The 24,897-nt window shown below is 37.9% G+C and overlaps 2 protein-coding genes across 6 annotated transcripts in view; both read right to left on the bottom strand.

The window, feature by feature from the left end:
- Positions 1-2,901: 2,901 nt before the first annotated feature.
- On the bottom strand, positions 2,902-17,279 carry LOC117972625 (neuronal acetylcholine receptor subunit alpha-10-like). The gene is made up of 5 exons (XM_059029534.1): positions 16,583-17,279; positions 13,771-13,916; positions 10,698-10,852; positions 8,254-8,786; positions 2,902-6,580 (listed from the first exon to the last, which is right to left on the bottom strand). Exons 1-5 carry the CDS (start codon positions 16,641-16,643, stop codon positions 5,913-5,915), a joined length of 1,563 nt encoding a protein of 520 aa, XP_058885517.1. The 5' UTR covers positions 16,644-17,279; the 3' UTR covers positions 2,902-5,912.
- Positions 17,280-19,634: 2,355 nt separating this feature from the next.
- The window catches only part of LOC131737817 (nuclear pore complex protein Nup98-Nup96-like), a 28,028-nt gene continuing 22,765 nt past the window's right edge, over positions 19,635-24,897 (bottom strand). For all 5 annotated transcript variants that reach the window (XM_059029530.1, XM_059029531.1, XM_059029533.1 and 2 more), the window contains 5 exons: positions 24,197-24,418; positions 23,558-23,799; positions 23,097-23,251; positions 22,787-22,898; positions 19,635-21,881 (listed from right to left, as the gene is read on the bottom strand). In XM_059029530.1, coding sequence (XP_058885513.1) covers positions 21,685-21,881; positions 22,787-22,898; positions 23,097-23,251; positions 23,558-23,799; positions 24,197-24,418 — 928 coding nt within the window. In that variant the 3' untranslated portion in view covers positions 19,635-21,684. The remainder of the gene's footprint in view (positions 21,882-22,786; positions 22,899-23,096; positions 23,252-23,557; positions 23,800-24,196; positions 24,419-24,897) is intronic.

Below are 24,897 nucleotides of genomic sequence, written 5' to 3'. Positions count from 1 at the left end.
AGCTGCCAGTTTTTATACAAGTGGACATCTCCAGATAAATTAATCAGTCTGGAGAAGGCCACATCCTGCACGGGAGTTTTAAATATGTGTGGTCAACAGTCAATCTGTCAATAATCATTCACTGCCGACCACGCGCCCTCACGAGATGTCTGGCAGAGCTGCTACCAGATCACATTTAACTAGAACAATAATACCATCGCCCGTTCTACATAATCCCAAACAATACGTTTATCAGCAGCGCCCTGCCCACTGATTACTGTACATGCAGGGCTCTTCTGCCTTGCCACACACTGGATAACAGCTTCATCCTCTTTTATCAAGGGGTCAATCTCATGAGGATTAGCATGGTCTCTTTATCTTCTCGTCATCTGCAATAAAATGCAAATCTTTAATCTCCTGCATAAACCCTCACTCCCCTCATCTCTGTTTTATCACACTTTCAGAAATGGCAGAGCCCCAGCCATTACAGGAAACTATGCATATCTTAAACTGTAGTAATAATTACATGGTTGTTTTCCCCATTAAAATGCCCAGGGATTCATTTAGCAGTCATCATGACAAATGTGCAGATGGATAGCAGGTGGACTGGATGCCCTAGAGCAGGGTTCCCCAATCCTGGTCCTGAGGGACCCCTGTGTCTGCTAGTTTTCATTCCAGCTGAGTTCTCAATTACTTAATTGAACCTTTCATTTAACTATTCATTAGCTTAATTATACCTTTTTAATTGTTTTAACAGTTGGAGATTTCAAGTGAACTATACAATTGTATAAGTAACTTAAAATCGGCAACTTTTTAGGAGCTAATAACAATTAAAAAGGTCTAAGTAAGCAAATTGTCAGTTCAATTAAAGGTCTAAAGTCATTGAGAGTTGGAATGAAAACCAGCAGACACAGGGTTTGAGAAGCCCTTCCCTAGAGCATATATACAGGATGGTAATGCTGTGAAGCTCTCTACTGCAATCCTTTACCACCATTAAGTGTTTGTGATAAATGACTTTAAAGGATGATGGTGCATGTTATTTCCAAATATTATGCAGTTTATAATTATACAATACAGTGGGCCCTATTCACAAAGCTTTAACTCCCCGGTTATTTAAATACAGTTTGATGTATGAGAAACGCAGACTGTTGTTGGATTTTTTAACAGTCTGGGAAAGTTTCATGAATACCAAACAGTATTCCTAAATTAATTATTTAAAGAGAATTTTTAATAACTACATTACCAGAATATTTCCTTTCTTACCTATTGTCTAAGATTAGTCCAAACTTAAAAAGCCCCCCTTAATCACAAGCCATTTGTGTTATTTGTGTCAGAAAACAATAAGTGTGCAACATCGCTCAACGGTATTCCTTTAGTGGAGCGCTATCTGATCTCGGCTGTCACAGTTACACTCAACACAAATCACACAGTCCGCTTCATCAGCTGGATGGGTTTAACAGACCCCTGGATTTAGAGCTCCAGTTTAGGTGCTTGTTTATTGATCTGTACCAGCAGTGTTAGAAATCAGCTATATGTGTTGGTGTCCTCTGTAACTTGAAATGCCATTTCAATGGGTTGCACTGCCTTCATTTGTTTATTGAATTGTAGATTGAATAACATCGCAATATGTAAACGCAATGTAATCAAAAATAAATGACTGCATAACCTCTAACCGTAAGGATTGATTACGAATCACGAATGGAGCACACAGCAGAGAGGATTTTAATAAATGATGGTGCACTGTGAAATAGAGTAAAATAAACTGCAGCTTCAACGACTGCTCCGCGAGGAGTAAAACTAATTGATACCTGTCGTTATGGACTTGGAATCAGCTGCACACCAATATCTTTAAAAGCGCGCTGTATCCATCTTCAATTTTAAAAAAATCAAGTAAACAAATGATGCTGAAGGCACTATCTGAAACTTTTGTCTTCTTGGCTTAGTTTCGTATGTTTACTCTGTATGCATGTTATTCAGTGTTGTCTTAGATGTATTATATTGTTAACTACTGTAACATATCCTTCAAGTCTTGCAAACAAGGTGATTTGTCAGCAATTCTACACAGCTAAGCAAAGTAGGCAACTCCAGTCCTGGAGTGACACTCCATTACAGGTTCAATAGGAATAAGGAAGTCACTGATTAAGTACTTTAGGACTGTATCCTAATTGATTGTACCCTGACCTGGAGTGCAAAGTGGTAAATAAACAATTACAAATGTCCGTCTGGTTTTTGGGGGCGAAATAAAGGAAGAACCATACAAATAGGAAGTTCCCTTGCTTTTTGTCACCTTTTATATATTCAGAAACAGCACAAGACTGATAAATAATCACTTTGGGTGAATTACAGTGTACCACTGATTTAGTTCACATCAAATAGACTGAAATGAGGACTAGAAAATCCTGCAACTCTGTACTAGCTTAATCCTGATTGCAGCGTACCAAACAGATGATCCCAGTAATTGGTTCAACCAGTCGGAAGAAATGATCTACCCCTTGATGATTCACTTCTGGTACGCTGCAATCGGGATTTGAAGGTGTACTGACTTTAGTCCAATCAAGTGGACTAAATCTGCTTAATCCACTAGTTAGACACATCAAGTGGACTGAATTTGGTACGTTGCAATTGATCCCTTATGGCCCAAGACATCGGACTAACAACAAAGCAAACTGTGCCTACTTGTAAACAAAGCCATTCAGATTGGTCACTCAAACCATGCAGTTGCATAAAATCCATTAGAGCGATATGGAGACAATTTAGAACTGTTTTGTGTACTGCTTTCTGTAAGAGATTATTCTACGTTTAGAATTCACACCCACACAAAAAAGGCTGAAATGTGTAAATTGAAACATTTATTGATGTATATATTACTGTTGTATTTACAAAATAAAGTTGCTTTTTTACAGTTATTTTCTCATTGCACAATTAAGCACTGGAGCCAAAGGTAATGGTAGCGAGATGGAATGTAGATTTATTCTGTTGTTTTATTCAATATGTGTGGCAAAGTGGTAATGACGTGCAGGTGAGTGCAGTGCAGAATAATCACACGGACAGACGTTGGTACAGGTGCAAGGGTGTTTATTTAATTTAATAAATGTCCAGAGCCTCAAGGCAAAACCTGTAAATAATAATAGTGCTGGAAGTGATACAGCGGCGTGTATCACTTCTAATTGTAATCCTACGGGTTTGACCCGCAACCCCAAAGTCCCGTTCCGACACCCACACTAAACACGTACACAAAGACAGTGCGTGATACAAGTGTTAAAAGGTGCAAACACAGAGACAGTTCCGAAAGTGAGACAGGTGAGTGGTGAAGTCCGGGTTTTCGCTGGCCTGCGGCTGCAGCTCCAGATCGTGCTCAGTAATCTTAGTGAGACAATAACACACAAGACACACAGTGTTAGGACACAGACACAAAACACTCACGGTCGCGTTCACGTTTCGGGCTCCTTCTCGGTTATATGTTTTAACCATATGCAAAGGAACAGATCACTCAAGCCATGCCCCCTATTTATACCCTCGCCCATGACCCCGAGGTTAACGAGCGCATCCGCTCCTCCAGTCCTCGGATGCCACGCCGCTTACCGTCTGGGTCACTGAGCTCGGGTGCCATGGCTCCGCCCCCTTCCGAACTGACCGACTTCCATCTACCCTACGGAATAAATTGTCGTGCCATTTCATTAAGGGTACTCTGTTCCTCGTATACCGTGCTCTCACAGGTCGAGAGGGAGATCTAACACTAAGACTCATTCGATCTCTGTCACAATATGTTATCAGGTTCTTTAAGTGAAATATGTGAAAGGTTAGTGGGTAAGCTCTCTGTGGAACCGAGTGTCCACGTATCTGGTACCCTCCACATTTTAGCATCCTAAAACCAGCACCAGTACTGTATGCACTTATTTAGTAAGACTGAAATATGAGTGCTGATACAATTCTGAGCTGAGGCTTCAAACAAGCTGTATTGCTGCTCATAGTTAATTAAACATGGAATTAACTGGGGGCATATTTGTAATTCCCAAAGCTTGCACTTTGCCAGTGCCAAAATCCAACTTTATATAAACAATGTTATGCAAGCCCTGTGCCATAGTGTTTTTTTAAAACCTTTGCAAAAATCAGTTTTTTCTTCTTTTTGCAGCTACAGCTAATATTCAGGACATTGCAAGCTTCAAACTATAGGTTAGAGCCGACACTAATGACTCACTGGACTTGGCAATTATGTACAGCAATTGTCTTTAAAAGCAATGCAGTTTGGCACTTTGTACAGTACAACAGAATTCAAAAGCCAATTAGAGGGAAAAGATTGGAAATGCAAAGTCAGGTTAGTTTTTTTGTAGATAAACTGGCATATGCACAAGCTATTTTGAATTTGGTGTTTTTAGTCAAACTGAACTATATAAGTTACTTCAAGGCTTAACTAGAATCAGCTAAACCAATCGGTTCTAATGTAATTGGCTGTAATGGTGAAATATATACCCAGATGACATCATCACAAGCAAGCAAAACTGTTATCTTATTCCTACTTTACACTGTAGAATTATACCAACATTTAAAGAAAAAGGAAAATACACACCTTGCATGGAAATACATAAGAAGTTAAGAACTACATCCAGAGCTTTTGTTGCATTTTTGTAAAACATTTTTTTTATAAAGACCAAAGAAATATAATGCTGATTAAGTTTAATATTCTACAGTGCAGTCTGTATCCAACATTTAATGTATACAGAAATACACTTTGTAAAGAGCTATGATAGAATACACCTTTTAAAAACAAATTCTAACAGAGTGGCGGTTTGTTGATATATATCTTTGAAATGTTTGAGAACTTTTTGCCAAATAAATAAATAATGTAAAAGTCAAAGCAGGTAGGATCATGCTGAGATTTTCACTGGAACATTTTTTGTTGTGTATTTCTTCTGAACAAGTGTAGCAGAGTCATTTTAGTATCTTTGAAAGACAGAAAAATGACTTATTTTGTACTGTTTTAATGTACTATACTGGGTGTTTCACTGCTCAAGGTTAAGTATGCAGGTGTCAGTGTGTGAACAGAACTTGTGCTTTTACCCAACAAAGAACAGATAGGTCTTATTCTGATTAACAGGCTACTATCATTATTTTGTATCTGTCAATCCTATTGGCTTATTAGCACAAGGAACCACCTATTTTAAATGTTACAAAATACCATATCATACACCAAAAACACAATTCTTGATTTCATAATAATCTCTATATAAATGTGTGTTTGAGAACTGCTTGGTCACGCACCACACATACAGTACTATTAACTGGATTGTCAATCAACGGACCACTAATTAGTCCCAATAAATACATGTATTATTTATTTATTTAACATTATATGGGTTTTGAAACTCAAAAGGTCTGTGGAAAAATGGTGCTTTTAAAGAGTGTTGAGCTTGAAACCTTGGAGCCTGCATTTACTCAAAGCTACAGATACCAGTTGAGAAAGAGTACTGCCTCAAAATACAAGCTCATTTAGTCCCTCCTATGTGCTTAGCCATTGAATACATGCACTGGTCTATAAAATGAGTCCTTCTTTTACATATCAGCCATTGATTAACTATATATATATATACTGTATATATATATATATATATATATATTTGTTGTCAGCCCCTTGACAACGGTAGTGTAAATAAAAGAATAAAGGTAACATCAGGCATAGTGTTCAAGACAAAGTTCTCTCTATCCTGAAGTTGGGAATATTCATAAAATGAATATGTTCCTTTTAAAATGTTTTCTCTATAAAATCTGGGCAATTATTTTTTATCAGTTTTAATCGGTTTTTAGTCACATAACATTTTGTTTTAAGAAAACACAGGAAAAGCGGTCTTTTTGGTTCCAGATGCCCCACTCACTTGCTTTGACTCCTTGCAGACCTTACAGTTATCGTCATATAATGATATTCATTGGCTTTCCTATTAAATGGCTTTCCCCAAGATGAGCAGGCTCATGAAAAAGACCATGATGAAGAAGATCCACATAAAGAAGCGGTCCATGACCTTAGCCACTTTCTTCCACTCACCAGTCCGTTTTTGGGTGGCTCTCTGATCACGGTAGTAGTTGGCAATGAACTCAATGTTCCTCAGGAGGCTCTGGTTGTGGCACAGGCACTGGGCTTTGCAACACCCTTTGCCACCACCACAATCACTGCTTTCACCTCTGTCTAAGCTGACATGTTTGCCTTCCTCCTTACAGGAGTTGTAGCAGTTGGCGGGTACATTTACCATCGAGAGGCTTGGGCTCACCCCTTGTTCCAAGTCTTCATGGTCTTCCTGAAGCTTCTGCGCCATTCCGTCTTGATTCCTCCTCACCTTCAATGCAAAGTCTTCCTTCCTGGCCTGTCCATTCACAGTCCTACCTTCGTCCTGCTGAGGTCTGGGCTCTGTTTGCACAGGCGGCTGGGGGCTGAGGCAACTCTCTCCCACCTCATAGACAAAAAAGATCCTGGCCATGTACTCCAAGATGACCTTCTTTGCCCATATGGGGATAGACTTGGCTTCTGGGCCACAGTGATGGATGTTCATAATAAAGATAGTCAGTGCAGTTGAGGCAGTAATCATGGTCATTGTGGCTATGTAGTATTTTCCTAAACAAAGAAAAAACAATGCGTTTAAATTAATATATTTTTCAATAAATTTATCACATAACTGTAATATTTCTTTAACATCATTTTTGGCTGGTTTGCACTTCCAGAATTTACATCATGCAGTCCTCACCAAACTCTCCCAAGTATCCAAGGTCTTTCTTAAATAACTAGGGATTTGTAATCTTTTTTTTACTACAAGAAAGCAATATTCTGGACAATTCAGGGGAACGACAGGTTAACAGTAAGTAAAACATTAAAATCTATGATGAATAGCAAGTAAATATACCATTTAACAGCTCAGTTAAAATGCTTACAATCAGGGGAAAATGTATTTATTGCTTTCATTTTGATAACTCCCACATGAGCAGCAGAATGCAAATATCTTGTTATCAGAGCAGCTTTGAGGGAACTTCAAGCTAACTTGTTGCATTTTTTATGTGTTTCTCATCCTCTTCTGCATTTGACTCACCCAAGTTTACCTGTACATAGTTAACACGCTAATAACAGAGGTATACTTCCAGATTGGGCTACCTTCTGCCTTGATCACAGCCTTGACACCTAGACTCCACAAGGTGCTTGAAGGTGTCTCAAGAGACCCATTGCATGGTATATTATTACGAAGCAAACGAGAATCAAAGCTACCTGAGAGAATTCATTACAGCATATATGACAGTCTGCCTTCTGGGATGTATATGTATTCTATTTATGTGGGTGTGTGCCTTTTGAGTGTGCTCCTCTTGGGTGTGCATGTGTCTGGCTGAGATTGAATTAGTGCATCAGAGTGTGTCTGTGTCTCTGAGGCAACCCGATTGATTTTATAATTCATGAAGTAAATGAAAACACTTTTACTTTCCCTGGAGACATGTTTATATCATTTTTGGTCAAAAGTGACTCATGTTGGGTTTATAATTAAAATGCTGTATCAAAGTGATGTCAACCACAATTTGATCATATAGTTTTTAATCCTGATTCTGAATACCATTATGTAGCCAAATAGTTTAATGCCACACAGCTTAAACCCTGGTGTCATTTTTGTAACTATTATCCATAGATATGAATGAGATTTCTTTCATATTGAATTTACTGGATCTAAGATTTTCATTTTCATTGGTGCAGTGGTATTGGATTTGCTAGTTCTAAGATTCCAGTAAGGAATTCACTCCTCTAAATTTGATATCTGTATCTCTTCTGCCCCAGTGTTAAGTTCTCTGTATGGGCTTTAATGAATCTACAGTATCTAAATCTCTGTAAAGAGTCAGCAGGGTCTTAAATAGCTTTTACTTATCTGTCAAAGTAAAACTTCCAGTAATCCAAATTTAGTCTGAGATCCCTAATATGTATAGTTCATTCAAAATGAACCAAGCAAAAATGAACAAAACTTTAGGATGGTCCATAGCAGTTACTAGGATTTACCCTTGGTGAGTATTTTACAAATACATTCCTCTTAATATATTAATATCAATGATACTTGTGCTAGTATTTGTGATGAATTTTGTTTAAGCATTGTACAGTAAACTCTCGAATTGTATCTGCTGTAGCTATTCACTATAACATTGTATATACCTTATATTGATTGTATATCTGCAGGTGATCTGAAGATAACTGTAATATCAAAGTATTAGTCTTAAACACGCACAGTTAAATAGACTAAAAGATGCTGAGCATGGACTCACCTATGAGTGGCACGTTTTCCGAAGGGGGCATGCTCTCCGCCACCAGCAGCTGAAAGACGGTGAGCGCCAGCAAAACAGTGACCCCGAGAGACACTTTTTCTCCCGAGTCGGCAGGCAGATAGAACCCCAGCGGAGCCAGGAAGGAGATCATGACGCAGGGGAGGAGCAGGTTGAAGATGTAGAAGGAGGCTCTCCTCTTCAGCAGCAGTGTGTAGGTGATGTCCGGGTAGGGATCTGAGCAGCAGCCGTAGAGGATGACGTTCTTCTTGGATGGCATTCCCAGGACCTCCCACTCCACGTTCTCCACGAAATCAGTCAGGTCCCCGCTGTCCAGCGCGTTCACGATGTCGATCTGGTTCCCGTTGTAGGTCCAGGAGCCGAAGGTCAGCCGGCACTGCTGTGAGTCGAAGGGGAAGAAGGAGACGTCCACTTTGCAGGAGCTCTTGGTGATGGCTGGTGAGTCCCACATGATTTGCCCATCGTGCCGGATCACCACGTTGGTCTCCATTGAGCCAGTGAACTGGTCATCAGCACTAAAACACAGAGAAGTCTCAATATTTTTATAGGAGTGAGGAACGGATTGCTTTTTAGCACCCAGCGTAGCTTAAATCAATCCTTTATCATCTACATTTTCCTAATACTGGCCGAGGTTCGCCACAGTATTAAGAATTACAAATTTTCCAAATCTGATAGAAGTCTTTTACACACCCATCAGCACACTGCTGACCTACACACATTCTGAGCCTCTCTGCTTTGTTATTTTTACCTTTAGCAAGGGTACAACAATACACTTTTGTACTTTTAACATGATGCTTTCACGTTTTAGCCGCACTTAGGTCATTTGTATGAGCACGTGACTTCCTCCATATGTACAAGCAACATCAAGACCCTATTTTCAATAAAATGTCAATTTAAACAATTATCTTTTTACAACTACCCTGGTAAAACTATAATGTTTGTTGTCATTTCTGCAAGAGTTTTTTTTTTTTGCATTGCAATGGCCATTCTTCAGTGAAGTGTCTCTAGCTGGGATCTTTACTGTAAATTCTACCATACAGAACATGTGGGACTCCCTCTGTTTCAGTAATTTTACCATATCAATACCAGTGTTCTTTTGTAATGCTATCCCATGATACCACACTGGAAAGGTAATGGTAATATGGCATTTTCTCCTAAGGGTTAGAAAAAAGATCAACTTTTCATGGTAATCATACTTAATTATCCTCACAATCTTAAAATAGAATAGATAACGCTTTTACTGAAGAACAGAGTCCATGGAAAGACCACCTTCCCAAAACTTTTTTTAAAGTAATAGATTGATACTCACATTAACCAGCCAGATGGGTGATGGGTTTGTGATGCTAGCAAAGGCACAAGGAAAGCAAAGAGGGACCAGCTGTCTCTTCAGTAATTGCTCCCACTTCAGGTTTATGTTTCTGCTTTTTTATTGCTTTTTACTCTCACGGTTCGAGAAACTGGTTCAACATATCCAGGTACTGCCTACCTAGGTGTTACCCATTTAACTACCATTATCTTTGAAAATGAACATTGTGTAAAGTACTGTAATAAATAATGTTAATTCGATCAGCTATGTTGTACTTCCTGTTACTCTGCCTGAAAGGAGAATGGGTGGCAAAAGCCTTCTCATTTTGGGGACCAGACTGCTGGAATAAATGTTGAAGGATACATAAACTCTGCCCTGTAAAAAGACCAGCATAACAGACAACATAGTGAGGAACTGACACCACTGTGTACTTCAGCCCTGTCTCCCAATGGAGCATGTGCGTGTGCCATCAGAGCTGATCTGATTAGCATTGTTTAGCAGACACATTGTGGTGTATCATTTATTAACAGCTTGTATGGCCACTCAGCTGGTTTACTGTTTAATTAAATTTCCCCAGTGGCAACGATTGAGTCAGCAATGTATTTATTACAGTACTTTACATCAGGCCTGAGCTGATTGTGAACTTTTCTGATGACTTGGGATACTAAGATCTGAACAAGCTGTAAACAAGGTAGAGTGCACGTTAGACTAAACTCTGGAGGAATACAGTACACAAAAAGAAATGAACAACAAACCTTACACATGAGGAACTTTGTTTTCAACGGTAGTCACACTGTAATACTGTAATTGTGCAAATCTTTTTTTAAATAATGTCCATGTTTCTGTTGAAGATAAAGTCCTGATTGCTCGTTGGTCGCCTAATTCATAAGTAACCTGATTAAGATTATCTAAAGATTGTAAAGACCTGAACGCAGAAAGCAAATTCTCTTCTCTCAATCAGAACTGGATCACGTGAAGTAAGGTTGCACTAAAAAAGCAGAAGTATCCAGTTGCCAGCACACTCCCTTGAAAATAACAGCTCCGAGGAGTGTCCTGTTGTGCCTTTACTGTTTGTGGGATAGGTCTTGAACTGATGAATCCTAATACCAGTCCGACCTACTTGTTATATAGGACTATATCAGGTCTCCATACATAACTACTAGGTATGCGGATGGTATCAAGTCCATCATAATCATCCTTATTCCAGCTCAGGTAGGCATCAAACCACACCTGTCGAATCCATAGGTAGGCTGTAAGGATTTGATTCCGCTCATCCTGTGAAACAGAGAGGAGAGGTAAACCAAACAAGATTCTTCACTGCTAGTGGAACTAAGTACAATTGTCATCATAAAGTGCATGGTAGTGGAAGCAAATGCATTGACCATGAGGATGCAATATAGGGCACCACCAGGATGGTCAGGAAGCTGCTAATTCATGTAATGGGACCATAACAGTGGAACAATACAAAAATGGAAGGTTGCAGCAACATCACCAGAGTTGCATTCTCCCACTGGTCATTCCAGTTGACCCTGTCATGTTATGAATATCTGCTGCCACTTCCACTGGTGATTCCCGTTGACCCTGTCATGCTATGAATATCTGCTGCCACTTCCACTGGTGAAAGGAGATGTCCAGTATTCCAAGCAGTGACAACCTTTGACCCATTGATTGCCCACAGATAGTTCCACATAAGTGTTTCTTCAGACTAGGGCAAGCCATTGTTTCAAGGTGTTTCTCACATTGCTTGTATTGTTTCCTGCAAGCAGAGGCGGCCAGTGAGTATATGTATTAGTGGGGCACGGAAACTAGTGCTGGGGGGGGAGGGGGGGGTTGTATTTAAATAATAAGTTCATTCATTCATTCATTCATTCATTCATTCATTCATTCATACATTAATTAATTAATTAATTAATTAATTAATTAATTAATTAATAGGAAATATAAAGCACTTACCAATAGCTGACTTGACTTTATTTTTTAAACAGGAAATTGGCACGTAGGCTTTTCATCTGGGCAAACCTATCGATTACTCTTATGCTGAAGTCTGGAAAAGCTAATTTCAATGGAAAGCATAGACAATGCATTCAGTCTGGCTTGTGACATTGTATTCTTTAAAAAAAATTCTGATCTTCTATTGAGTCGAAAAGCTCTTATCTGATTCAGAAGTTGTCATTGAAGTTGTCATCACAATTGGGAAAGTGCTGTGTTGTTCAGTGTGTTATTATTATTATTATTATTATTATTATTATTATTATTATTATTATTATTATTATTTATTTCTTAGCAGACACCCTTACCCAGGGTGACTTACAGCTGAGACAATGTGGACAGCTCTGTTTTCAGCTTGGGTTTGTTCAGCATGGAGTAAGCCATTTTTATTTTTATTTTTTTAACCATTCGGTATTAAAAGCTCAATTTTTTTCTTTTCCCTTTTGAGTAATCAGTAGATCGGTCAGTGTATGAGGACCTAAACGTTTAACTTCTAGCTTTTCTTCAAAGGACAACGAAGAAAAATATTTTCTACCAAAGATTGAACAGTTCATTTTCAAATTATAGGCTGAAAAAGCTATTGTACCACACACTTCAAACATATAGTAACTTACAAGCGTTTGCACAGCCACAGCAAGGCACAGCAGGCAAGGAGCCGAGGCTGGTGTGCCCCTTCATTGCCCAGAAAAAAACAATAAAGCACATGCGTGAGAATCCATATCTGCCGTGTTAATGTAAAGCACAGTGTAATCGCTCCACTGCAGGTGATGGGGCCGCTTTCAAAAGTCAAATATCCACGATCGTGCACCCGTGTTTCCCAGCGGTTGGCTTTGCGATAGTGTACTTTATCTAGTCTAAAATGTAAAATAATTTGCTGTGTATAAACTTTAAAATGTAAAAGTAAGTATTATGCTTTGTTTTTTTCCACTTTTCCTTTTTATCTAGTGTGGCCAGGCCCCACAGGGCCCTAATGACCAGCCGCCACTGCCTGCAAACTGTACATTCATGTGATTCATATTTTTGCAGCTAAGTCATGCTAAAGAACACTGCTCAGTTTATAAGCATGTAAGACTTTGTAAATACATAGTGTAGTGTGTCCCAGTAATTTACAATTGTATTATTATGGCAGTTTGTGTCTTTCAAGAAGTGTCTTTGTGAGGTATTAAAATTGTTTCTTTTTTTTTTTTACATTAATTCTGATACGATTTGATAATCACGCTCCTTCCAAAAGGGTTTATTCCTAGATCAATTCTCTTACCTGTAAGCCGATCATTACCACTGGGTTATCATCTTACATTCTGCATATGAGAGAAACTTAGGGACAAATGAGTAAAGTACTTATTTGTAATCCTTTCAAAAAATGGAAATTGAAGCTTTAGTAAAATTCTGGTAGGTGCCAGCCCCAATTAATCTTTCCTCCTCCATTACCTGAAAAAGGTCAAGCTATCAATTTTTGTGTTTGTGACACTGTACTGTAGGCATGAGCACAAGCACACACTTGCATGGGGTTGGTGGGCAGTTCTCCCCTGTAAGCACAAGCTATTTAAAGTGACATGAAAGAGATGTTATAGGGAAGCAGAATTTTACCCACCTGAGCTGCTATCTGTTTGAATTTTAAGTTGCACTTAATAATACAATGAAATAACCTTCCTATTTAGCTGTTGGCCAATCACCTATTTTATGTTTATTTAACATGTATTGGCATGATAAGGTGATACGTTGCTGATAATGTTATTAACTGAGCTCTGAGTGTTAATGCATTTTTACTGCATGGCTGCAGGGTTCACTTTCTCTCATTGGCTTCTATGTTTTTACGCTAGAATGAGATTATTTCGTTCTGCAGAGTCTTTTTCTCTTTTGTCCTCAAGGTGATTTAATTTAATCAAGCAGTAACTGCAGGTCACACAGAGTGTACATGAAAAAGCACTTCCACTTGTCAAAGCATTTGAAATATCTTAAAGAGGACCCTTGATGCAGTGCTGAAATGGATGTTATCTTAACTCTTTTAATAGCTCATACCTATAACAAGTTGCTGTTTAAACCCTCTGACATTTTTGCAACGTTGACATGAATGTTTCCCCCTTTTAAAAATAGTAGTTCTGCTTAGACCACAAGAACAAAACAAGATTTAATAAGCATATGTGAATAAGCTGTTTAGCTTTAAAATATGTTGCAAGTTGCATTCCCCAGGCAACCTGCCTTACCATGTCGATGATCTGGGACAGGGTGATCTGCAGTGTGACGTTCATGACTTTATCAGTGTCCTCCACTGGCCTCAATGCACTTGTGTAGTTGGTGAATAAATCATTCAGCAGCTTTTGGGCTAATTTCCCATGTGCTCCCCAGCAGTCTGTAAGAAGCAGATTACAAGACAGTGACACAGAAAACTGACCCCGTTTCAACTACTGCAGAGTTAGCTCCAAACTCTTCCTTTAAAAAAATATGAGTAAATTACAGACTGGAGTATACCCAAATAACAGATCTAAGAATAAATGAAATGATTTATAAATATAGTCTGTCAATGATAGCAATGAAATGTTTAATCACAATCTGAGAAGCCATTTGCTGCCACCTATGCACTAACTGCACAGGATACACCATCTCTCATACCTTAAGTAAAAAAGCCACTTTATAAATGCTAAAAGAAAATATTTTTAAACATGGATACATTGTGGATTAATTAGAGCCAGATGGTACCATAGCCTGCCCTGTATCAATAGGGGTGGTGGATTACATGAAACAGTTCAGCAACAACAGACCTCAGGCCTCGTGAGCCAAGGGCACAGCTGTGTTGATGTTGATGAAAATGGGTATAGATTATTGGAGATAATCCACTGAGAGACTCCAGTCACATAATTCACAAAACAGATCAGGTGCACTACAAAACAAAATGCCCTATCAGAAAAACTAAATAGGAAGCATTATACTACTGAAAATTAACTGGGTCAGGTTTTTCATGTTAGAATGTTGTTTCAGAATTCCAACTAAATGAATAAATATTATCACAGAGTGAGGCACACCGCATCACAAATATATGCCAGCATCTGTAATGCTTCTGTCTTACATGGAAAAGGATGCCTTCATATCAAGTTACACACTGAAGAACTTTTAAACGTCCCTGAAAAGCACAGCACATGTTTATGCTGTCACTCAGGTAAATGGATGCCCCTGTAGACGATCAAGTTGCAGTCAGAACTTGACCTGTATCTTTGATACAGCACAGACTGCTAACTTCCCCAATACATTGTCAGTTTGACTGATGGATACTGCCTTATGGTGTCTAGATACACAACAAAGCTTGAGAAAAGGTTTATTATAAAGGTAAAGGATGCAAGTAAAAATAATTTAAGTGGGCTGCAAAACCACCAAATCCTGCTCAATCAATTGATCAATTGTAATTAATCTAGTTATGTTATTAAAGTCTACCAAATTAAATAAATATATAACATGTTTTTCTTACGTAAACTGATAATGAATTTACAGCAGTAAAAATGTCAGCCCTCCCAGAGGAGAGGAAAATTCTCTTCCAATCGGCTTTTAAAACACTCATTGTGGAAGTTATTTTCCATTGATTGGTGCTCTGTTGTAAAGGGGAGGGTAAGGATAGCTTTTCTTGCTTTGAAATCAACACATTAATGAATGAACATATTTAATACCTGCTGATAAATACTTCTTAAAGGCAATTACGAGTATCAGCACACCCCAATTTTACATGGAATTGCACATTACAAGAGCAGCGAGCCGCCAGCCTTGACAGTAAAGGACAGACTTCCCATCTCAGGTATGACCTTGGCCAGAGACATCAGGTTTTTGCTCACTCACCCTTTGTTTGTTCTGATGGGTGAGATAGTAAAGGCAGTTATAAATAGCACTGTCATTCCCACCATTTGCTTATTATAAAGGACACTAAACCAATGGAAAGTTTCTGTCTTCTTGGCACCTGCCAAAACACATTTCAATAAAATGGCAAACGTATAGTTATTATTTACAAGGGGCTGTATTTGCTCTGGTGTTAAACAAAATGGTCTCTAGAGCAAAGTGTGCAGCATTGTTTTATAATGAAACAAAATAACTCATAAATAAACCAACAGCCTCATAAATTGAATATTTCTTATGTATACTCAACCAACATAGGTTATTTGTTGGATAAATGGAAATTGCCCATTCTAACGGCTAATATGAGACCACCAAATTCAATTTCAAATTCAACCCATGCCCATGGCCAGCTGTCCAACATCTCAGATTCAATTTCGATTTGTAGCACTTCCACAATTGAGAAGCAAAGTACAACCCCCATTGTTATAGAACATAAAACACTTCAGATCCAGTCACATTTAAGTGGCGCTATAAGGCTTTACACACATCAGATACACGATCTGCCCTTCGTTAGCACCTGTTAGATACAGTACCGGTACATGGCTGTCCACACGTCCTAAGAGACTTACAGCACCCCGAAAGAAAAGCTTTTTTTTCGCAGATAAATTATAGTGGCAGTCATGGTTTTCTGGATATAGGAGTACATTCATTCTTAGGAAGGCAAGAACAGATTAGTGGCTACAAAGAGTTGCATTTTCAACACCTACAAATCTGCACAGCTGTCAATATCCAGCATATAGAAATGTTAAGTGGGAAGAATTATGAGAAAGACGTCAGTATGGACACGAGGGAGTTATCTACCAATGTGGCTAACACACTATGTTTTATACCTGCTTCTAGCGTTTTTTTTTTTGCTCATTCTAAAAAAAATACACAGTACAGAGCTGCTGACATCTTACAAGATTATAAGCAAACTTGACAGTGATTGACTCAGTTATAATGGATTGCAATGCAATTTTATTCTGTACGGATTGGTCCATAGGATTTTGTGACAATGAAATACATTCAAGAGCTTGACACTTAAAAAATACTTTGGAGCATAAATCTATTTTACAAAGGGTCTCATGTCGAGAACGATAACCGAGGCTTAATATAATATAAATGAATCTCAAGGCAGTGAAAATAGTATTAAGGGTTTACCTTGCAGTAGATATATACATAGGATAAACTGAAGAGATAGTTTGCTGCTCCACAATTCCATCTTGATGAAAAATGTCAATGAATTGCAGGTTTTAGTTCGTCGTCAAAATCAGAGGCAAGAGGGTTAGCAGCATTGGCAATTCTTTCCCCAAAATTGCAAAGCAGAGAATCACTGTCCCGCGAAATAATTCCGCTGGAACAAATTGAGAGACGCAGTTGGAAGCGAGTCCACCTGACGTTTTGCCTGTACAGCTTGGAGTGTTCAAATCAAGTGACCAGATTTCTCTTCGGACCCTGACCCTAAATGTGCGTATTCACTCTTACTCCAGCCTTCACTGCTATTTTCTTGAGCACTTTCTACGGAAATTTTCTGCAATGGAAACAGGTGACGTCAATACACCTGCTAGAATAAGGCAGAAGATGAGGAGAGAGGTTGGGGACTGCAAGAGTGCTTTGACAGAAGAAATAATGAGAATAACATTTCAGCAATGGGCAATTGTTTAAAGAAAAGAAAATAATGGCACATTGAAAACAACAACAACAACAATACTACTAATACTACTAATAATAATAATACATAAACAAACTATCTATTTTTTTTTCTTTTCTGCAATAGTCGTTTAAACTTTAGGAGATAGTTGAAGTGCTCAGTAGTTCAGGTTGCCGCTTAGAATGTAAATATGATTGCATGCTTGTGTAAAATGATTATGGGGACTCGCAATATTTGTTTTGAAATTCTTGTATAATACTGAGCAGTGCTGCAGTGGAATTGCCGAACATTAAAATGTTGCTTATACTTTACAGTGTGTGGAAACGTCACATTTAATAAAGTAATTATTTAACGTTTTAATTCATAAACATTTAATAAATTGTCTGTCATTAGGTTTTGCAGATTCTGAACAGACAGAAACCGGAAATACAGACATTTGTGATTAATTATTCGAGACTCATGGGTGTAAAGGCTATTCTTTCAAGCGATGTTTAAATAATGGAAGAGAGAGAGAGATGGGTCATTTGAATAATTTAGCAAGAGAAGGTACTGGTGAGAGCCTATGTAATGATACCCACGTGGAGCCTGTTTTAGTAACACTCTTGGTGCCGGGGTAACTCGTTAAAACATAGGCACTGGTATGATTGCTAATTTAGAATGGCTTTTCTTCTTTGAATCACCAGTGTATATTCGTCAACATTTTTAAGCTGAAGTGTAAATATATATAAAGTTTTATTTTAAAAAAAAGTTACTATTGCTACAGTGCTTAAATTAATTTTAAAATAGTAAGTTTGCAGACATGAATAAACAATTTTAGGTTCATGTAGGAGACATTTATTTGGCATTATCGGTTTCTTAATTTGTTTGCGATCGATACAAATACAGAAAAATGCAGCAGTGTAGACATTTTTTATTTATTATTTTATTTAACAGTACAATACTATCTAATTCAACAACACTAACAGCTCCATTCTAAAAAAAAAAAAACGATAACGCGATCTACCCAATTCAGTACCATGGACAGTAGAAGGCAGATCAGAACATACTGTATAAAAATGGCGGCCCGTTCAAAGTAGTTTGTTGGTGCTGTTACAGAGATGACAGTTTATCTGAGCAGCACCAAACACACACAGAACTAAGCAAATGTATGATAATTGGAAGGGAGTTTAGTTAGTAAAATTGTTTCAAGAAAAGATCAGAAAAAGAGGTCAGAGAATTGATTTCCCAAGCAAACTGTTGGTACTTGGGCAGTAAGACAGACAATTACCATTTTTGGGCGATTTGTGAGCGTAATCACTGGGAGGGGCCAGGTTTACTGTTGCTTTTGCTCCAATACTAAGTTTGTTTATTCGTAAAGTATATATATATATATATATATATATATATATATATATATATATATATATATATATATATACTAAGTAAAATGATTTCAGTCGTTATTGTGTTGTTTATACGGTTGCATGTTTCCATCTGTGTACTTATTAGACCTAAACCATCATCACATAAGTGATGCAATCATTAGTTGCAATCAAATTGTAATAAGATTGCATTCTGTAAGAGACACTGCAGTTGCCTATTAAAATAACAGCAATGGTGTTACTTGGTAGTAACATTTATGACAACTACCAATCAGAGCAGTAAGTTAACTTCTGTACAACTACAAATATTTCTGCCAGATACATCTCCTCAGTTATGAAGCTTCCCATATGTTTTTTGTCCAATTTCCTGAACCCTATGAAACCATCAACGTCATTGTTAATCTATCAATCATTGTTTAGAGAATCCTGAGAATTAATCAAGTTCTAAGTAAAGTTGAACACCTTTTTGAGCAAAAAAGTCGGATTCAATACAATTAAGAGTTTAAAATGTTGAGTTTACAATGCTCAGATATTACAGAATAAATGGGTTTAAATTCAAGCACCCGTAAATACCTCCATCTTTTTGTTCATGCTCACTTGAGAGCGGCATTAAGCGATGGACAACCAACTCTTAAGCGTATATTTAGTTACAGTGATGAAAATGAGATGTTCTCACTTCATAGAACAAACAAGTTTAGATTATGCATTGGTTTTCCTTCAGGATGGGACATATTCTGTATCATTTCGCAAACTCCTTAGTTAAACTGATGTACAGACTTTGATCTTTCCTGACCCAATTTGCCCAAACAAGGAGATGTGGATGGATTATGATGAAAAGTAGTAGGGAATTATGAATGTGGACTTAGGACCCGTTGAGGAATGAAGACAACCAGCAACACATCCAAGGCATTATACATATAGATTTAGACTGGAGAAGGGGTAAACTCACACTCTCAGTGGCTTGATTTTACATATTTTCTTGAGAATCATTTAAACTGGTGGTCCCATAATGTTGCAAATTAATCCTAGTCTCATACTTCACCAGCAAGCAAGTTTCATGTTGTAACTCTTCATTTGATCAAAGTAAATAGTCACATATTCTGGTTTCATTGCACATCGATAGTGATTTTCTTGGTTGTTGAAGACCCTGGCCAAGCGAAATTCACCCTTATAAATAAAATTGAAAACACAGATATCCTGCTGAAGTTTTTCAATGTTTATTCTAAATTGAAAATACAAATAAAAACAAAACAAAAAAAAAAAACACAACACTGGCATTGACAATTTTTGAAGACAAAATATAATCCATCATTTATTCATTTCATTCTTTAATAAAAACAGATACACGGTCATGCATACAGATGCTGCCAACACCCTTGGAAAGACAGCAACACATCCTCTTCCTAGAAGGCACAGACACTAGAGGATGCTATTCCTCCAGCTGCAGAAAGGGGCCACATTAAATACAGTATGTACAATAGGAAGTATCTAGCCATACCTTTCAATGTCAACATTCAAATCAGGGATCAAAATAATACATTATTTTATAAATGCAAGTGTCAATATTTATAAACTAAACTGGGATTTCACACTTCTGACTATTTAAAATACTCATACAAAAAGTTGAATTTATTTGTATTTATTTTTTATTTTTATTAAGTTGGCATGGGGCAAAGCCCTTGCAAATCCAGGAGGCATGTACCCCATTTTTGATAAGCCAGGAAGGACCTCTTGACTAGCTGGATCAATTCAGTAACTTCTAGAAAAACATCAATATCAATGTACACCCTGAAAAACATGATAGTTTATCTTCCTTTAACAAAACAATTAGTTAAAAAATGCCTCTGCTACTTCTGTTCCAAGCTATATTTCAACAAAAGTAGGATTGTTGTATTTAAATACATTCCTTTCTCTAACCTTACCACAATAACTGGATTACAGAATGCAGAACTTCTTTTTTTAAATGTTTTAATTGTTGTGTTTAAGTGGCAACTATGTGACTTGCAGCAGTTACAGAAGCTCATAGTACATATGCATTTGTAGAAGATAGTTTGCAAGGACATTACAAAATACCTCTGGGCTACTGTTTTTCTCTTAACCTCAGACTACAATTAAAATAAAATACAGCTGGAAGCTCCTGCTGTGCATATCTCCAGTATTCAGTTCAGGGATGCTGTTGCAATTAAAATAATGAATTTCTTTGGTACTCAGGAATCTAATCAATATTTGCTTTACTTTGATATTCTTTAAAACAAATGTTAGAACTATCCAAAACTAAACCTTAACAACCTAAATGTTTTGTCAACATGCAATTTAAGTCTGCAATACTTAAGGAAACCTAGAGCTGTAGCAAGTTTTCCCACCTGGATTTATTTACTGCAATGGCTAATGAAATAAATTTATAAGGGTATTCAAATTAAGTGCAATAACCTATTCCAGCGATTATTGTATCCACACTTGAATCTTTTAAACATCTTCCTATGTGAACAAAGTATAAAAGGGTAAAAAAAAAGTTACCCCACAAGAAAGACAAATTGTCCATTCAAATCCATGTTGTGTGTTTGTTCAGATGACAACCCTCCCCATTCTCCTCCACCACTTGTCCTGCTTTCCAAAGTGCTGTGGGGCACACATGTTCTGCTCTACAGACTTTGATTGACCAACAGATCACTCCAACAACCCATGAATATGCCTTTTGGGCTTAATGAGGTACACAAATATCAGTCATGATATATTATTTCATGAACCTAGTACAGCTGTCTACCAGATGTTAGGGTTGGAGGTAACAGCTTTTTTTTTTTTTTTTTTTTACACATTAGAAATTTAGATCACCCATTCAAGGCTTATTTAGGGGCTGGGATAAACTGGTAAATTGTATTCACTCCAGTGAAAACAAATTTGCAACTTTTATAATATTTTCTTGTGTGCCAAAACTCACTCATGACGAATTTCCCTATAAAACAGGGCACATAAAGGACAAGAGACTGGTTAAGAATGAGCTACAGGAAAAACTAGTTTAATTATTAAACATACACACTTAGCCTTCTCGAGCTAATTTATCCCCTTTATCCCCACCCTCCACCACAGGAATGCATTATTGTTCCTGAACCACTGGGGTAACCAGTTAAAGCAATGCACCCAACTTTTTCTGCTTCAAGAGTATGGCGAGTTTCTCAGATTGGGGTTTCTCAGGCTGCCTGTCTGTCCACCCCACTCCAAAGTCTATCCTTCCTGTACTTGTAGCAGGCTCCTCATTGGCTAACAATAAGTTCACGCAGGTAGGCCTGAGTGAGGCCACGGAGTTCCTCCAGAGCATAGTCCTCTGGCATGGGCAAGTGGCCAATGTGTGGCGCCAAGTGGCGGAGCGGGACACGTTTTAGGTCTGGAGCACCCTCCCATCCGAGACTCAGTACCACTCTCAGAATATTAGCCAACCGTTTAGCCATCTCTGTCCAAAAAAAGAACAAAACACACAATTAGGTGGATGCATTGAAGTTCAAGATGTTGAACACTTTAAACCCACCCAACTACAGAGTGGCAGCAAATTCCTACATTTCAATTGGAGACCCCTCTTGCGAGATTTAAATTAGCAAAGGAGGCTTTTTAACGGGATTTAAAAGCTGTACTACAGTTAAGATACGGAGGATTTAAAACAGAATTGCAAATTTTGGCGAAATGTAAAAAAAATGCCTACACACAAAAACCCCAGAAGAATGTGCCCGTGACCATAAGGGTTTAGCTGTAGAAGACATCAAAGGAAAGAAGGTACAGCTTAAGCATGCTGTCGAGTTACTATACATATTTTGACAGAAAAAAAGCCCAAGCATTTTGTAAATAACCAAAAACAATAATTTCATACAGTATATAAAAAGCAAAAGCCCCACCCCCCCTCCCAAAAAAAACTCAAATAGCTACAGATAAGCACCGAACAGAAGCACTATATATTATAACCACTATGTGTGTTTATTCTATTGCTTTTTTTATTTGTTTTACAGTACAACAATTATATTGTTAAACTACATATAATTTTTTTTTTTTGGTTTTGTTTTTTAAAAAAAAAACAAAACAAACCCAGGACAGAATACTTTCACATAAAAACACTTGGCATAATTTAACTAGTTTTTTTGTTTCCCCACACACATGTACTTGGTTTCTTGTTTGGGCTGCAACTCTTAATATTTTGCTCAAATAGTTCTCATATTCCATAATTGGCGCTACAGGTACAATATACTGCTGAGACATTAGATCTGAACCACCTGAATCGCATGTGTTTTTCAGAAAAAGGTTTAGTTTATATGTACACACACAGCCAATAGAATATAAAGAAAGTTAACTTTGTGAACATCAATTTACCCGACTGGGCGAGCCTGTCCCTGGCTGTCGTACACTGAATGAGCTCGATCCTGCTGCACAGAGAGGTCACCTCGGTGTGTAGTCGCTCCAACTCATAGCCAGGACCCTCCAACTGCAAACACACAATACCATACAGCAGTAGCATTGAGAAATCTAATTATTTTAGTCAAAATGCTGCAGATGTGATGTTTAAGTGTAGTTGTTTTAGTAAGTACAAAGGACTGAGTTCAGATCAAAATCTCAGCCACTGGCAAAGGGAACACACCAACCATAAAACCAATAGCCTCAAAACAGGGATAAATATAAATACCTTCTGTATACCATCCAATGTCTGTAGGACATGGATGTAATCAAGAAAGACTCTGCCAGAGATGTCCCAGTCTTGGATAACAGTACAGCGATCTGGAGACGCCAGCCCCTCCAGGAACTCCAGCAGGTAGCCATGGTTCTCATTGATAATAGCATCTGAGGAAAGGGGAAAAAAATAAAGCTGAAGTTAAAAGCATTCAATGTTGTAACAGTCTGCACCATTGCAGGAACCAATTTGTGATAAAATGGAAACAAAATATCCCACCCAGTCATTCTACAATGGTAGCAAAGAGTTGACATTTGCTTATGAATCTTTGTCTTTTTGAAGAGGGATGATTACTTACACAGTAAACAAGGGTCCGAGAGGCTTGTAACACTGAATACATTATTGTACTATTTATACCAGATGTAACTGGCACCATTCAGACAGAAGATCCCACCACGAAGATAAGGCACCCTTACCCGAGGCAAGGTACTGGACGACCAGTTTGTGGCACTGGTTCCAATGTCCAGCCTTGAAAAGATGCAGGGCCTCTTTGTGTTTGTCTCCCTCCCGGCATGCACGTGTGGCCTTGGCCTCATGTATCCACTGCACTGGTAGACACAGATTTTCAGTAAGGAAGCGCTCCCTTTCAGCAGAGTCCTGTGTCTCCACTAAGGGGCAGTGCAGGCTCAGCATCTCCCTTACTGCTCTCTCACGCTGCCTGAGAAAGAAAAGTTGAGCTGAAAGTTAACATTTGGCTTTCACAGTCCAAAGAAAGAGGGATACTAAAACATTTAAAAGCCTTGACTTTTCATGAACCTATCAAAATATTCAGATAAGATGCCCATTCCTTGTTTCCATTAATTTTGAAGAGTACATGTCAAGTGATGCTCACACTTCAGAACCGTTTCTGTACATTTTAGTGTTTAGTGTTGTAATAATGATTACTGCTTTTCTCAGATCTGTCTGGTATGATCAAACTTGTATGTCTGGGGCCAAAGAAGAGAACCTTTTCATCTTACATTTTTCAGAACTTACTACCAACCATCTGATGGAGCCATCCAAATAAACTAAAGCTATTGCAGGCTTCTACTCTGCAAATGTACCAAAATACTCACTGTGCATCAGAGATATGTAATAGTACAAAGATGGACATTTCCCAAAGCCCAGTACTCTCTAACTGGGCAGCATAACTGGTGTGCAGCAAGCCCTGTTGTTGCTCAGACAGGTGTGAGTAGTTCAATGCCTGCAGCACATTCCACAGGTGCCAGCTTAGCGTATAATCCAGCCTGTCAAACGTCACAGTGCAGGGGTCAAGCAACTGTTGGAGATCATAGTGTCTGTAACAGGAAAATAAGGCATCAGTCAGAATAGAAGCTTTGTCACAAATAAGCTCAATTTAAAATGTTCACGTCCTTTGATTCTTTTCAATACAAATCTTAAAAATTGGAAGACTAAGAAGTGCACCCAAAAGTGTCTCATTTAAAAAAGTCTCAACCAGCATGGATACAAAAACAATCATGTTAATGATAGAAACAAAGAATTACTAGTAATTAGTGCTGGCACAGACACATTACTTTCATGCTTGGCTCTCTGTTCAAGATTCAGACAAGTACTTGAATATTCATTCACTTGCAAAACATTATCAAAGCCATTATATGTAACAATGTAATACAGTTGAAAAATATCCCAGAAGAAAGAAGGGCCTAACTTTACCCTTGTAAATTAACTACAGAACAAAGAATGCCATGCATTAGTTACGGTTAAAAAAATAAATTATAAATCTTGTGTGCACTGCAGATAAAAACAAAGTCTATAA

This window comes from Acipenser ruthenus, chromosome 8, assembly GCF_902713425.1.
Source record: "Acipenser ruthenus chromosome 8, fAciRut3.2 maternal haplotype, whole genome shotgun sequence".
Classification (NCBI taxonomy): domain Eukaryota; kingdom Metazoa; phylum Chordata; class Actinopteri; order Acipenseriformes; family Acipenseridae; genus Acipenser; species Acipenser ruthenus.
Note: the sequence above shows the minus strand (reverse complement) of the source record. Positions and strands in the feature narration are given on the sequence as shown.